This window comes from Trichosurus vulpecula, chromosome 3 (genome assembly GCF_011100635.1).
Source record: "Trichosurus vulpecula isolate mTriVul1 chromosome 3, mTriVul1.pri, whole genome shotgun sequence".
Taxonomy (NCBI): domain Eukaryota; kingdom Metazoa; phylum Chordata; class Mammalia; order Diprotodontia; family Phalangeridae; genus Trichosurus; species Trichosurus vulpecula.
In genome coordinates, this window is record NC_050575.1 from 38,622,979 (window position 1) to 38,639,459 (window position 16,481).

The 16,481-nt window shown below is 34.8% G+C and overlaps 1 protein-coding gene across 1 annotated transcript in view; it reads left to right on the forward strand.

The window, feature by feature from the left end:
* The window catches only part of SLC25A21 (solute carrier family 25 member 21), a 765,710-nt gene that overhangs the window by 535,794 nt on the left and 213,435 nt on the right, over window positions 1-16,481 (forward strand). The window contains exon 3 of the mRNA XM_036752803.1: window positions 10,549-10,632. Coding sequence (XP_036608698.1) covers window positions 10,549-10,632 — 84 coding nt within the window. The remainder of the gene's footprint in view (window positions 1-10,548; window positions 10,633-16,481) is intronic.

Sequence of the window (16,481 nt, forward strand, 5' to 3'; positions counted from 1 at the left end):
TTAATTAAATTCAATTGTATATCTATCTTTGGTGTATATGTATACACACATACACACACACACACACATATATATATAATAAACACACACACACACACACACATATATATATATATAATACACACACACATATATGTATCTATATATATGTTCAAATAGAATTTCTGGTACTATGTGTTGATTTTAACTTAGTTTTGAGTTGTAAGATGTACTTTATAAATATGTGATTTGATTGAAAGATTGAAAGAATGATTCAAAATGATGCTCTTATAATTTATATTAGCCTATTTTATATTTTGAGCCTTCTTTGAATTTGTATAATCCTTGTTAGCTATTTAGTTATGCAAACAAGCAAACTTTATTTCTCATGGCTTATTATAATTAGTTCTGGTTTGTTATTTCTAATGATCACTTGTCACAAGTTTGTTATTTCACAGGCTATGGCAGTAAAATGTATTTTAGATTTATATTGTCAATATATCAATCTATTCTTCCACAGAAGTACATACAACTGGAGTACCTAGTACTAGACAGAAAAAAAAATTTTCTTATCAAGATCCATTTTACCATATCATGTGTTACATGATATTTAAGTACTGGAGGCACTGTTATAATTTTGTCAGTTGTGGTAATTTTAATCTATTTCATTGCACTAATAAGGGACACCTAAGTAAATGTTTATATTAACAATTTTCTAAGATAGGAAAAAGATGACTCCTTCACTGGATATTTATTTTTTAAGTTAAAGACTGACCTGTAAAATGTATATCCTCATAATATCAGCATTTAAATCTTCTAGCACTTGTGTGAGGCAACTTCAACTAGAAATGTCTAGGATCACAGGAAATTACTTACAGCATAATCAAGCTATCTGTGCTGATCTTATGTTTCTGAAAGATAATATTCTTGAGGCTGTCGTCAAAAACTCATTAGAAATTACATTGCACAGAAGATTGCACTTGCTTTTGTTACCATGCCAAAATGTTGTTAACTTATCTACAATAACATCTAGACTGATTGAGCACTTGAGGTCACATATTTCCTTAATATGTAAGGTGTTTTACTAGTACATATTTCAAAATAGCAGAGGGAAATTTATAGGGCTTTTAAAAAAGTCAATTATCTTAAATGTTGTGCCAAGGAAGGCACAGCTAGTCCTACTTGTCTTGTTAAAAAGGTATAGACCTTTAAATGGGTAGAATAAACTCCAATTTTTACAGAAGGGTTGATTTCTCTCTATTTTACAAATATTGCATTAGGTAAAGCTCCATTAAAGCCTAACTTTGGTGCCTAATAATGACGTGAAGGTAATTCTGATTCTCAAAAAATGTGAGCAGTGTCTAGTCAAGCCAACAAGCATTTATTAAGCATTTTTAACATTAAAAACTTTTACTGTGCTTAGCACTCATGTCAAAGTTTTAGGAAGCCCTACCAAACTTAAATGGCTTCAATTATGGGCCCAATTACAAAGCTGTGATCTTATCATTAAAGGCAATTATTCTACATTGCTGGGATTATGATCCGTACTGGAGGAGAGAGGAGCCACATCCATGAAATAGTGTGTTTTTTGACATACTGATGTAATTATTAGGAATATATGTATATTATATGCATATGTATGTGTATATATGTATATGTGTGTATGTATATATATCTATATCTATATATGTATATAGATAGATAATTGTTTCAAGTCTGTGTCAAATGGCACAAAATATTACAAGTAGAACTTTCATTGACTATAGTGAACAAACTGTGGCTGGGCAGTGTAGCGTAGTGGAAAGAGTACTTGGCTCTGGAGTCATAAGATCTGGATTCAAATTTTACTTCTAGTTTTTTTATTTGTGTGACCTCGGTCAAGCCACAGTCACCTGGGACCTCAGTATCCTCACTGATGAAATGAGGGGGTTGGATTAGATAATCTCTGAATACTTGGAAGACACTCTAGTTTTATGATCCTATATATGAGAAGGAGTAGACATTCAAATAAAATAGAAATAAAAAATGTTTGCTCAAAGCACTTATGGATTTCTTAGTGTTATTACTATATGCTACCTTTATGATTGGCATAGATTACAAATTCAACCATTAAGAACCAGGTTGTAATTTAATCTGGATCAATTGTGTATATACCATGTTGTCTGCTTCAATGGGACTGATATGTTGACACTGACCCCTGATTTTTAATTGTATCTAAAGGGACATATAAAATGTGAATAACTTGCTAAGTGTATAAGAAAAATTCATTAAGCTTTTTTAGCATATGATTTAAGATTAGAGATAAATTATATTTGAGAATTAGAAACTGACTTGTAGTATATTTTTTCTGCACCTAGCATAGTATCTCACATAGTGGGGTTTAATAACTATTTACTTAATTGAATACCAAAGTATTAGGACAATGTATTTTCCATAACACTTGCTAATTAAACTAAAAAGGCAGTCCCTTCAAAATGAACCACTCTACTTACCCTTTCCTCACACTGTGTTGTCCTGTTTATAGGCCTCAGTCATTCTAGATGCAATCCCTTTTAAGTTGTGGCATTTGTTATTTATTTCTTCAGGTTGACAAATTGGGCCTGTTTTTTAGAAAGACCGGAGACACATGATATCTGGTACTTTTCTAAAGAGATTCTTTCTGGGACCTGTCCCCAAAGTTGGTAGGGCAGACTTACATTTATATTACATAACTTCAAACATGTTTTTACATATTTACTTTCATGTTATCCATGCTCAGCCAACCAATAAAGTTGCTACTTAGGGAGTAGCAGCATCTTATTTTCTTAAAGAATGCTCATTAAGATGAATTAAAATCTTTATTTAATCTTTCTGCAATTATCTCTTTGTGTTTGGCAATTTCAAACATAAAGGTTACAAACTGCTGATTCATTAAAGGGCTTGTTATGTCTTTACCTTATTAAGTGGTTATATGGCATTCCTATAGCTATTACTTAAAATTTTTTTTTCCTCCCATTAGCACTATATCAGTAAACAGCTGTGGAGTAGCAATTTTATTAGCATATTATCACTTTTCATTAACATATAATGTAACTCAAGATCCATCTACACAAAACTATAAATTTTACATTATAGGAGATATGGAGAAAACATTACTGTATACTATACCTGGCAACAGAAAGATTTGCTTTCGGTTACTATGCTCTTCATATTTCTTACCCATCCCCTACGTGCCATTTTATTTAAGAGAAAACCATGAAAGAATAATGATTTATCTGACAGTCTTGCAATACAAATCAGTTGTATCCCAGAAAGCATAATTTATTGCTTTTATATGCTTAGCTTGTCTTGGCTTCCAAAATGATGCTGGCCCCCTCAGTACCAATTATCAAGTAGTTAATGGTTTTGGTTTGGGTAACCTGCTGTCATGTACTTCATAAGCAGGCCTGGTTTTATGAGTAAGTACAAAAGACAACCCCCCTCTATGACATAATTTCAAGGGCCCCAGAAAGGGGCCTCTCTCCTGCAAACAAAATAACAAAATATCTTACCATTTTCTTGATGATGCCTAGCATTTCTTTAATAGGCAACAAAAACTTTCATGCTACAATAATAATAATAATAATAGCTCAGATTTATATAGTTTTTTGTAGTTTATAAACGACTTTACATTCATTATCTCATGATCCTCACAAACACCCAATGAGCTAGGTGACATTATTAGTTGCATTTTATAGATAAGGAAGCTGGGGTTTGCTGAGGTTAAGTGTGAGGCAGAATTCTAGCCAAAGTCTTCTTGACTCCAGACTCAGTGCTGCCTCTATAGCTAGAAATGAAATCTAAAATAAGAATACAACTGATTTAGTAGTACCTGATAATAGTACCTTTCCTGAAAGAAGGTTTAATGGGTAGAGATGAAGAGAACATGAAGAGTGTTAAGTCTTATAGACAGTCCTGTGGGAAAAGAAAAGGAACTTTCTTGCTAAGCTTTTGCTTCCTTTGCAATTTTGGGTGTAGCTGTTTCTGCCCTTGGATTTTTTTAAGGACAAAATTAGATGATAAATATGAAAGAGATCTGAAAATAAATGGACTGTGTATGTTGGAGAAATAACATGATATAGTAGATAGAAGTCAGAAAAGACCTGAATTCAAATCCTGTCTCTGATTTAGAATGAGTTTGTGACTATGGACAAAAAACTTAAACTCTCAGTGTACCAAACAACTCTCTTAGATTGAATTACAGTTGAGTTAGTGAACTCTATATTTGAAAAGAGTTTCCTAGACAGATATAATCACAATTCTGAACAAGAAACAGTATGTTCAAGATCTTATTAACTGAGGTTTTTAAATCCTTAAAGATATTCATTTGTTCTACATTTTATAAACAGCTTAAACTCACGCAAACTAAAACTTTGAAACAGGCTTTTAAGGCTACTGAATCAATCATAGAATGAAGTTTTAAATACTGTATATTACTAACTGAATTTGAATTACTTCATCAGTCACAGTTCCTCAAACTGTGGGTGGGAAATATCTGTTCTGTGAAAATAATCTTTGGTATGAAAATACGCTTTTATATTTAATTGAGAACTAGAAGTCTCTTATTGCCTTTGCAACTTACAAGAAAAATCCGCTTAAGAATTAGGTAAAGTGAATTGTATATGTCTGCCTCTCTCCTGCCATCTCTATCATTTAAAAAATATGTACAACACCTTGTCATATAATACTGATTTTCCTTGAGTCACGCACAGTAGTGGTATGAAATCTGGTCCTTTTCAAAGGAGTCTTTCCTCAGGGCTTTATTCTGACCAAACATTATGCCTTACCTGAGCATTAACCAGTTAAATAGAGTTTTCCATTTTGTCAGTTTAGCATGTAGCTAGGTGGTGCTAGAGTGTCTGGGCCTGGAGTCAAGACGACTCATGTTCTTGAGTTCAGTTCTGGCCTGAGACACTTACTAGATGTGTAATCCTGGGCAAGTCACTTAATCTTGTTTGCCTTAGTTCCTCATCTGTAAAGTGAGTTAGAGAAGGAAATTAGAAGGAAATGTACAACTTGCTAAATACAATCAAATGTGATGTGGGTCCTTTTCACTATTTCCCAAAGAATTTTATTATGTAAATGGGAAATTACTTTTCCAAGCTTAAAGAAAATTTGCAGACCAAAAATGAATATATATATGTGTGTATATATATATATGTGTGTATATATGTGTGTATGTATGTATATGTATATATATACATATATATATATATATATATACATACACACATATATGTCAGTTCAAGAAACACATAATGTTCCAAAGAGAAAAAACAAAAACCTTTGTTAAGTGATCAATTATTGTAGTGAAGAAGGAAATGGATTTTTAACATTATTGGACCAAGTAACTTTAGCAGTTTGAAACAGATTCCTTAGAAGAATTGATAATTTCCGTCAGAATAAATTATGGTCCTATAATATTTCAGTATGCTTAATTGAATAGTGAGTCAGTCTCAGTGTAAGGAAGGTCTACTTCCATGTCTGGCCTTTGATATATTCTGACTATGGGACCTTGGGCAAGTCATTTAATATTCCAGTGCTTTAGGAAACTCTCTCTTAGACTATAAATTCTGAAGAAATTTCCTCTCCCAGGAGTTTCCAATACCAATGAAATCATAAGTCCAATCCCTGTCTTCCTAAATGTATGACCATTATTGACCTGTAGAGAGAGTGGATATTTACCATGTAAGATGCACAATAGAATAGATAACTGGGCTTATATCCCCTCTTATTCCTTGAGTTATATTATAAAAGATGTCAGTTTTCACTGTTGAGTTATTTATCATGTTCACCCATTCTTTTGAGTTACTGATAACAATAACTTGCAGACTCCCTTCGTGCCTCGCTACTTTGAAGTCCTAAGCATAGTGACTTTCTGTATTGTAAAGATTTACTTGAAATTCCCTTAATGTAATGTTTTATCCATGATGAAGATGAATAGTACCTAACCGGTGCTTGTGTGTGTGCAATCCAATGCTAGACCCTATACAAGTCAAGCAGTGCAAAAACCATCTCTTCTGTCTAGGAATTTAGCTCCCAAATTAGACAATGGCCAGATCAGTGTTAGTACATGTAAAATCATACTATATGTGTGAATATTTATAATATTATGAATTTTGGTGTTTGTGGCTATTGTGTCATGAAATAGGAAAGAACAGATTTCATTTTAAGCAGTTAGGTAGGGAAATTGTGTTGGCAGTTTGAGTACAGTGAATGTATCACCAAGGAATGACAACAAGAAAAACAAAAGAATATGGTGGCATGTCAGGACCAGATAAACCCACACTACCCCAAACATGCCCCACTAAATCAGTGCACCTGAAGAAAATAAAAAAAATAGCTCTAAGTTCCTCTATCCAGTCTTGTACTGTACAAAAAGGATGCCAAAATCCTGCAGAAGGAAAAATGTGTAAATAGTCCAAACCAATAGCAGAAGACAAGACATCTAGTTTAGGGCCCAGAAACCCTGCAGTAGGAGATAGAGCCAGACCAATGGCCAGGCAAGGAAGAACCAGACAGTCCATCCTTTCATGGCATCAGGGAATAGGGTGAGACCAGATCTCAGGCAGCCTGAATGTGATCTAGCACTTGGACTGCCTATGCTAACTGAGAACCAAGGCAGTTCAAAGCACAAACTGCATCCATGCCCCTGCAGGATATTGGGACAGATCAGTAACCTGTCAGTCCACTTCTGAAGAGTAGTAACTGCAGAAGAAGGAGCCAGGCAGCATGTGACAAGCAAAATACCTAGGGTCTTGCAAGAGGCCTGCAAAAACCACAATCAACACCTAATTAGTACAAGGGGCAGAATCAACTCTAGGATTGGGATTGCGCGAGGAGAAAGAGAAGGGTCTGAAGCTAAAACCTATGTCAAGTCACCAGGAGACTGAGTCCAAACCCAGAAATTCCTACAGGAAATGGGGCCTAGTGTAAGATACCATATTCAGGACCAACTGGAGATATGAGTAAACAAAAGAAAACACTGAACACAATGAAGAAATGCTATAGATTGAGAGAATAAAGTGATATCAATACTAAACATATATGCACCAAGTGGTATGACATCCAAATTCTTAAAGGTGAACTTAAGTGAGTTACAGGAAGAAAGAGCAAAACTATACTAGTGGGGGGACCTCAACTGTCCCCTCTCAGAACCTGATAAATCCAACCAAAGATAAACAAGAAAGAAACTAAGGCTGTGACAGATCCATAGAGAAGGGAAGAATTCTTGACCAAACAAGTGATAGAGAGCACAATGAAATGTAAAATAGATAATTTCTATCATATTAAATCAAAAAGCTTTTGCACGAACAAAACCAATGCAACCAAGATTAGAAAGATGGGAAACAATCTTTATGGCAAGCATCTCTGATAAAGTCCTCATTTCTCTAATATATATAATATATATATTATATATATATATTATAAAAGTCCTCATTTCTCTAATATATATATATATTATATATATATTATATTACTAATATATATATATATATATATATATATATATATATATATATATATATATTAGTTCTCTATAGAGAACTGAGTCAAATTTATAAGAATACAAGTCATTCCCCAATTGACAAATAATGAAAGGATATAAACAGGACGTTTTCAGATGAAGAAATCAAAGCTATCTACAGGCATATGAAGAAGTTCTCTAAATTACTTTTGATTAAAGAAATGCAAATTAAAACAATTCTGAGGTACTACCTCACACCTATCAGATTGGCAAATAAGATAAAGAAGAAAAAATAATAAATGTTGGACAGGATGTAGGAAAATTGGGGTACTGATGCACTGTTGGTAGAATTGTGAATTGATCCAACCATTCGGGAGAGCAATTTGGAACTATGAACAAAGTACTATTAAACTCTTTGATCCAGCAATACCACTGTATGTATCCCAAAGAAATCATAAAAAAGGAAAAAAGACCTACATGTACAAAAATGTTTATAGCAGCCCTTTTTCTGGTGGCAAAATATTGGAAATTGAGAGGGTGCCCATCAACTGGGGGATGGCCGAACAAGATGTGGTATGTGAATACTGTTGTGCAATAAGAAATGATGAGCAGGTGGATTTCAGAGAAACATAGAAAGATTTGTACAAACTGATATAAAGTGGAATGAGCAGAACCAGGAAAACATTGTACACAGTATCAGCAACATTGTGTGACGATCAACAATGAATGACTTAGCTCTTCTCAGTAGACAATGATGCAAGACAAGTACAATGGACTCACAAATGAAAATGCTACCCGCATCCAGATAAAGAACTGATGGACTTTGAATCTGGATTGAAGCATACTTTTTTTTTACTTTATTCTTTTTTGTGTTTTTATTCTTTTTGATCGGTTTCTTCTTTCACAACTGTGATTAATATGGAACTGTTTTGCCTGATTGCACATATATAATCTATATCAAATTGATTACCATTTTACTAAGAAGGGAGGAGGGAGAAAAATTTGGAACTTAAAATCTTGTAAAAATGAATTTTAAAGGTTATCTTAACATGTAATTAGGAAAACAATTAAAATACTATTTTAAAAATAAATAATAATTATTTTTGATAGATCTTTGGTAACTTTGAAGATAGCAGTTTCAGTTGAATTATGAAGTTAAATGTCAGATTACAGAAAGTTTAAAAGAAAATGAGAGGAAAGGAAGTGGAGGGATAGATTAGATATGACTTTCTTGATGAGTTTGTCCACAAAAAGAAAGAGAAATATAGGATAATAGCTAGTGGTGATGGGTCAGATGAAATGTAATCCCTCAATAGTCAAAAAGCTTTTCTTTTCTTTTCTTTTCCATTAGGGGGTTCTACCTTCCCCTTGAAACTACAAAGTCCACAATCCCCATAGCACCAGCAAAAGGATAGACTTAGGATGCATTGGGATCAGTAGGGAACCTACAATACTAATCATTCTTTCTCTTTTGAGTCCTGTGTGGTGGTAAATATAATTGAGAAGTGGGAGACCTTGTGTTTGAAATGTTATGAAGAAAGTGCCATCATCAGAAGCTGCTTTCCTGGAGCATGCAAGCACCAGCAAAACTTTGGCATTAATATGAACAGATTTCTTTTTAGGAGGAGGAGCATAAGAGTATAGCAGCATCCTGGGGAAGAGTCTCTTCACCCAATATACACAGACCCAAATTATCAGAAACCAGAAGGCTTCTGTGGTGTCCAAAGTGTTTTGAGAAAAGTGTTTATTAGGTTATGTCCCTGAGAGGACACATTCTGTTCACTATTGAGATCTTGAAAACAAGCTTATCTAGGAAGGGCTTAACCTGGCAGGAAGCAACTAAACCAATCATCCTGAAGGAGACCTGTGGCCAGAGTATTTTAAAGACATGTGGATGAGTATGCAAAAAACAAAAACAAAAACCCCCAAAGCAAAACAAAACAAACAAACCAAAAACAACCAGAGGTCTAAGTAGAAAGTTTAATGGAGTCAGTATTATGGCTCTATTGTGTTTACTGCCATTAAGAATGATGTTGAATGTTTTCCTCAAAACTGCAGAATCCCAAAGTTTTAGGGTTAGAAGAGATTTCAGTCCAATCCATACCCAAAAAAAATCTCCACTACAACTTGCCAGATAAGAGGTTATCTAGCCTCTTCTTGAAGCCCATCAATGTGTTTGAACCCAATATCTCTAATTCTTTTTAAAAATTTTTATTTGTTTTTAATTTTCAATGTTCATTTCTATAAGATTTTGAGTTCTAAATTTTCTCCCTCTCCTTCCATTCTCCCCCTCCCCAAGATGGCATGAAATCTGATATAGGCTCTATATATACATTCATATTAAACATATTTCTATATTAGTCCTCCAACACCTCCAATTCTAAGAAGTTTTTCTTGGTATCATACCAAAATTCACCACTTCATAGATTCCACTCTTGGCTGTTGATTCCTAACTTCTTGGGCCAAAGAGAATAGCTCTTATTCCTCTGGAGATCATCTATCTTGCTCTGTATCTCACCACCAAGGTGAAAACTCAACTCCTTTCCATCTCCCTCAGCCTCCTCTTCCCTTTGAAAAGCTGGAGGGTGGAGCACTAAACTCCTCCCAAAGCTTTCCTTTACTGAGGGTGGCATTTGGACTTTTCCAACTCACTCCACTTTGCATCTGCACTGCCCCCAGGCCAGGTGCAACCTCCCTTTGGAGCTTCCTTTTGTGTGTAGTCTTCCTCCATTAGACTGTAAACTCCTTGAAGGCAGGGACTATCTTCCTTTTTCTTATTTGTATCCCCAGCTCCAAGCACAGTGCCTGACACAGAGTAGGCACTAAATAAATGTTTACTGAAAATCAGTTAAACAATGTTCTTTCTTTAATGGGAACTATATCTCAGCCTAATATTATAATTTAAAAGGATAGGAAAATAGGGGAAAAGATTGGAGAAAAGAAAGAAATATAATTGTAGCAAAAGGCAAAATAAGGGTAATCTAATTATTTTTAAAACTGAATTCTTTGGCACTCTGAAAGTTATAAAGGCCATTTAATATAACATTAAAGTTTGTAAATTTATACTTTTTTTTTCTCTCTAGGTTCCAGATTCAGAGAGGGCAAACTGATCCAAACAACTATAAGAGCTTGGGAGACAGTTTTCTCAAAATCTACCGAACAGAAAGGTATGTGTGTGTGTGTGTGTGTGTGTGTGTGTGTATGTATATATGTATATATATACATATATATACATACATATATACACACACACATATGTGTGTGTGTATGATATAAATACTGACTTTGAAATACATATGTATACATATGAGTATGTTGTTGTTCAGTCACTACTTAATCATATCTGACTCCTCCTATTCCCATTTGGGATTTTCTTGGCAAAGGTATTGAAAGCAATTTGCTATTTCCTTGTCCAGCTTGTTTCATAAGTGAGAAAACTGAGGCAAACAGAGTTAAGTAGTTTGCCCAGGGTCACACAGATGATCCATAAATACCATTCCCACAGCAACAATATCAGGAATGAATACAACAGGATCAGATACGCTAAATGGTTTGGTTGTCTCCATTCTTTATTTGGGGTATCTAGGAGACAGAGGACTAGGCCTGGAGTCTGGAAAACCTGATTTCAAATTCAGCTTCAGACACTTACTAAACTGCATGACCCTAGGCAACTACCTTAACTTCTATTTCCCTTAGTTTCGGCATATTTAAAAGAAGTACAATAATAACACCCACTTCCTAGGGTTGTTATGAAGATCAGATGCAATAAGAGTTGTAAAGTACTTAGTATAATGCCTAGCCCATTACTATGTGGTATTATACCTTAGTGCTTACTAGCACTATAAAAATATTAATTTATTCTTATTATTTCCCAAGTGATACCAGTCCAAGTTTTTGCTCAACACAGATGTCTAAAATATTTTAGATGTGTTTTCAGAAACTCTTTTCATAGGGACACCTTGGTACGGTGGAAATGGGCATCAGGACACTGGATTTCTGGTCCAGATATGGGCATTAGTTCATTGCATGATCTTGGACAAGCCACATGAACTTGAGATTTATATGCTTTATTTTCCTCGTGTGTAAAATGAGGGGGGTTGGATTAGATGACTTTCAAGTTTGTTTTCCATTTTAATGTTGAATGATTCTAATAGAATGGATTGAAATAAATAATGGAAAAAAAAAACTAACAGTGGCATATTAACAGGAGTGTAGATTCAGTCTGGTTCTCAGGCCTGTAGGGCAGAAGTCAGGTTCCTATAAACATTAACAGGAAGCTGGGGTGCATAAGTGCATAGATTTTGTGTTAACTAAATTCACTAAGACATGTGGAAAAGATATTGGAAGATGTTTTTGTGTATTGGGATCTATATACCTCAGTGGTCAACTTACTTGAGCACATGGAGTCTTGCTGACCTGATGAATTTTGCACTGAATTTACTACCGAGGAATGACTTAGTTATCATACCAGAGGCATTTATTGTGGCACTCCCCATTTAACATGGGAATTTTTTTGAAATTTATTTTGGAACAAAAGTTTGAACAAATGTTTTCTGAGGTGGAATTCATGCATTCCTTTATTCATTGATATACATAGCAGTGTACTTAAAAAAATTAATCTCTATGTCTATCCTTCTCCAAAGATTTGTTGCCTTTTTTATCTGTAGTGCCTTTTATCTTTAGTGCCTTAAACTTTGGGTCTGCTTTATGGATAGGTAGATATCTTATAGTATGATACCTCTCTTACTATCTATCAACTTTCATAATTAGGGATTCATTCTTATTGTATAAATCCTTACCTTCCAGTAAAATGTAGTTGTCTCTCCAAAAGGTAAAACATTAAGCCTTACCAGTTAGTGATATTTTAGTATGAATGAATATATCTAGAAAGGTTTTTTAGATAGGGGTCAATAAGACACTATTATTTTGGAAGGAAGGAGAAAGGAGATACTACTGAAGTATAAAAAGGCCAGGGAAATGAGAAGTTGGGGCAGGCCACTGACAAAACTTTACTTATTTCTCAGTTTTGCTTTGATTTGGTGCTAAATGCACCACAAAAAGCCTGAAAGGATGTGAAAGATTTAATAATCACCTATACCACCTAACATTTTTTCAACAAATTGAGAATTAGGCTGAATCTAGACATATCTGGAGTATTATCTTAGTTTAACTTTTGAGGAAGGATGTTAATAAACTAGAAAACATAGAGAGGAATTTGTTGATTAATGTAGGAGGTGGAACATCCAGGGAATTAATTTGTCCACAAGGATTTAAGCTCCTGCTGTGTGATAGGCACTGAAAAAAGACATTGGTGATATAAAGACAAAAATGAATCAGTCTCTGTACTTAAGAGATTGTGATCTATTGGAGGATATAAGATGTACATAGAAAATATATACAAAGCAATGTAACATAAAAGTTCTTCCTTTTCAAATTAGTAGCTTTTTTATCTTGTGATTTCTTTTGAAGTAGCACATGTAGATTTTGGATTTATTCTACCAGCCCCAACTTGCACTAGCAGAAAAGGTCCCAAGAGCACAGCTACTAGATCTCCTGAGGGTTATTGAATTTAGCCTGAGGTTCTAGAGAGTGTTGGTCAAATTCTGTATAGCTTACAAGCCCCCATCAGCATGCTTCCTACCAAATCAATTAGCCAACAGGAGAATATACTTTTATAAAGAAGTATTTTCTAAGATATTATAATACTAGTTGGTACACAAATCCCAAAAATCTCTGATATACTCTCCCACAATTACTCACAGAGTCCAGGGGAAAGTAGGCTGAAGGTCAGAGCACATATCGCCAAAAGGCAATTTATAACTCCTAGAAGCTCTTTTGCTTTAGTCCTCAAGCTGTCCACCTTAGGTATAGTGTCGTTTTTCTGCTGAACTCTTTGTAGGGCCTTGAATCTGTTTTGTTTATCTCAACCAGTCTGTTCTTGACACTGTTTCAGTTATTCAGCTCATTTGCTGGTATGAAAATGAGAAGTCCAAAATCCTCTAGGCCCCTCACAAAGCACAAAAAGTACTTTGTTAGTCCAAGTGGGGGTGGAAAGAGTAGACCTAGAATAAGACTGATGTACTCTTCCTCCTCCCCATCATAAATTTCTTCTTAATATGGGGCTCTCTTTTCTTTCTGTCACCAGACACAAATCTCTCTAGCTCAGATTGTTACAGTAATGCCCATGCTTTCACTTGAGGAAGAATGACTAAAGAACACATGGAATGCTAGTTGTTAAACTGTATGCCATTAACTTTTAAGAGATTTGAGACTGAGAGATAACTACACATTTCAGTGATATTTGTAATTGTTTTATTTCATTAGTTGTTTTCTAATGTTGTTGCCAATACTATTATTTTACAATCCGACCACTCAGTAATTATACTATTTCCTAGTCAACTGACATTTAAGGCCTCATTTTATGAACTAATTTGGTAATTATATAATTGACTAATCTGCTAAAATCCAGATGCGTGAGACAATGTACTACTCTTTATGTGCTCTTCAGATAACATCAAAGGCAAAAGCTGCAGACAACACAATCTCTTTCTTTATTTTTATTTATTCATGAAGAAAGTTATAACAGAAGCCTCTGACACATACAGAAGGCATAAATACCTACAATTCTAAGTCAATAGCAAGTTTGTTAAGAGTCATTAACTTTTAAAAAAAGTCATTCCCCAAAGATTTTTAACTTTTTCTTTGTATCTTAAGTAAGCCGATTGTGGAAAAAGTAGCCAAAGGCTTAAAGCCCTGCTTTTAAATAAAATTATCTGGAGGGGGAACCTGTTGTCTTGAAATACTTTTCCTCTTTACATGTGGACATGAGGTAAGATAGTGGAAATAGTACTAAGTACTAACACTACTAAGAATCTTAGATATGTGACCATTCAATGGGCTTATTGCTACCCACTTCTCAATCCTGATGTGACTGCTACTACCTATGCCCTAGGGGACATCTTATCTACATTTGCAGAGTTGGCATATGGTGGAAATCTTTTAGCCAAGTGCTCTGCTCTCAGCTACCCTGATGTTCTCTATCATCCAGCTGGGATATCTGTCCCTTATGACTTGACTCCAGAATCTCTCTTTGCCTAGTGGATTTGGATCTTGGATCTTGGAATAGCAACAATCTTATCCCCAGTGATATACAAAGAATTGGCAATGCAAATCATCTGTGTAGAATAAAAGTTTACCAAATTCACAAGGCTATTTTGTCACATATAGTTTTGAGGGACAGATGAAAAGCATGACCACTTTGATCAGTTTCATGGTGCCTAGAAATTTTCAGGTCCTGTAAGAGGTCCTTAGATGATTTTTAAACTCCCTAACTTTTCATTTATTGACAAGAGGACAGAGCAAAAAGGCTAGCTACTACTGCTATACAGAGTACATTCCAACCCTGCATGAACTCTAGATGCAACTTTAATTTTTAAATAAAAGATTCTGCACTATCTGGAGGAGAAGATAAAGGAAGAAACCTAATGACAGAGTGGATGTTGGAGTAAGAAGAATAATAAATTTAAATGACATAGGTAAACATTCAGAATGATGAGTCCTGGACTCAGTGTGGTGCCCAATAGAAAGAAGCTGTATTTCCTTTTCTATGTATTCTTTTGTTCTAGGTATGGGGGCAGGGAGAGAGAGAGAGAGAGAGAGAGAGAGAGAGAGATAGAAAGAGAGAGAGAGAGATTCATTTTATTTTAAATCAGGAAGGGATGATAATCAAGTATTTTTGCATTTGACTTATGAGCCTCCATAAAGATTTAACAGCAGTCTTCTTTATTTTACTGTATTTATGGGTAATTTTATTTTTATTTATTAAATTTATATTAGCTCTTTTCTGATAAGATACTGTATAAAGAACTTTAAACTTACATCTAGCGTTTTAAATTTGAAAATAAGGAACAAGGAAAAAGGAAAAAATGAAAAGGAAAGAATACAAGAAGAACAGACAATGGCTTATTCAACTCCCAATGAGAAAAAAAAATGGTACATTACTTAGGCCACGCCTGAATTTTACCAATTTAGTTAATAATACGTACTGTAATTGAGATGAAAATTTGCCTACTTAAATTGCCTATTGGTAGAGAATAAAGGTATGTAAAAGTCTCCCCAATGTTTAGCTCCAGGGGAACAATTGATTAATTTCCAGGATGTTCAGACACTAGTATCCTAGGATCTTTAACGTTTCAGAGTATGTTTTCATTAATGTCTGAGATCTTTTGTTCCGCCTACAGAATGACCTTTAAAATGATTTGGGCTTCTATTTTTTTTTCCTCCTGTCAGCACCATAGTCTACTGGCTAAGAGTCACATAGTATCTTCCCTTAGCCTCTCACCAACAGATATTTTCTGACTTACTGACTTGCCTTTGGCAAAGTATTAACTCTTGCCAAAAAGCAAGTGAAAATATTTGCAGTGATGTCAGATCATCAGCAAGAGCTGATTAAGAGATTCAATGAAACTTTTTAGTCCACGGTGTTGACAAGGGATAAAGGAAGGCTGTCATTAGGCTGGTATTGTAGTTTTTATTTTTGTTTTTTGTTTTTTTCTGAAAGGTTGGTATTCTTAATCTGGAGCCAAGCAGATGTAATGGTTTATAGCATGTAAATGGCAGTTGTGGGAGAAATAGAAATATCTAAATGCCTAGCTGAAACCATTTTCAGTACCTCAAAAATAAAAATTTATACTGGGTTTCCAGGGGCTAGAGATAAAATTCTAGGTGTAATTTTTGTCTGCGCTAAAAGAAAATGTATTTACGGAGGCAGAGCCAAAATGCTGGAGTAAAGTCAGGGTTGCACCTGAGCTGTCCCCCATACCCCTCCAAATATCTTCTAAAAATGACTCTAAACAAATTCTAGCACAGCAAAACCCACAAATAGATTGAGTGAAATAAATTCCCAGCCCAAAACAACTTGGAAGGTCCACAGGAAAGGTCTGTTGCACCAGGGTGAGAGAGGAGTGCAGCCCAGCACAAGCTGAGCCAGTGCAGACCCGGCCTCAACAAGCCTGGA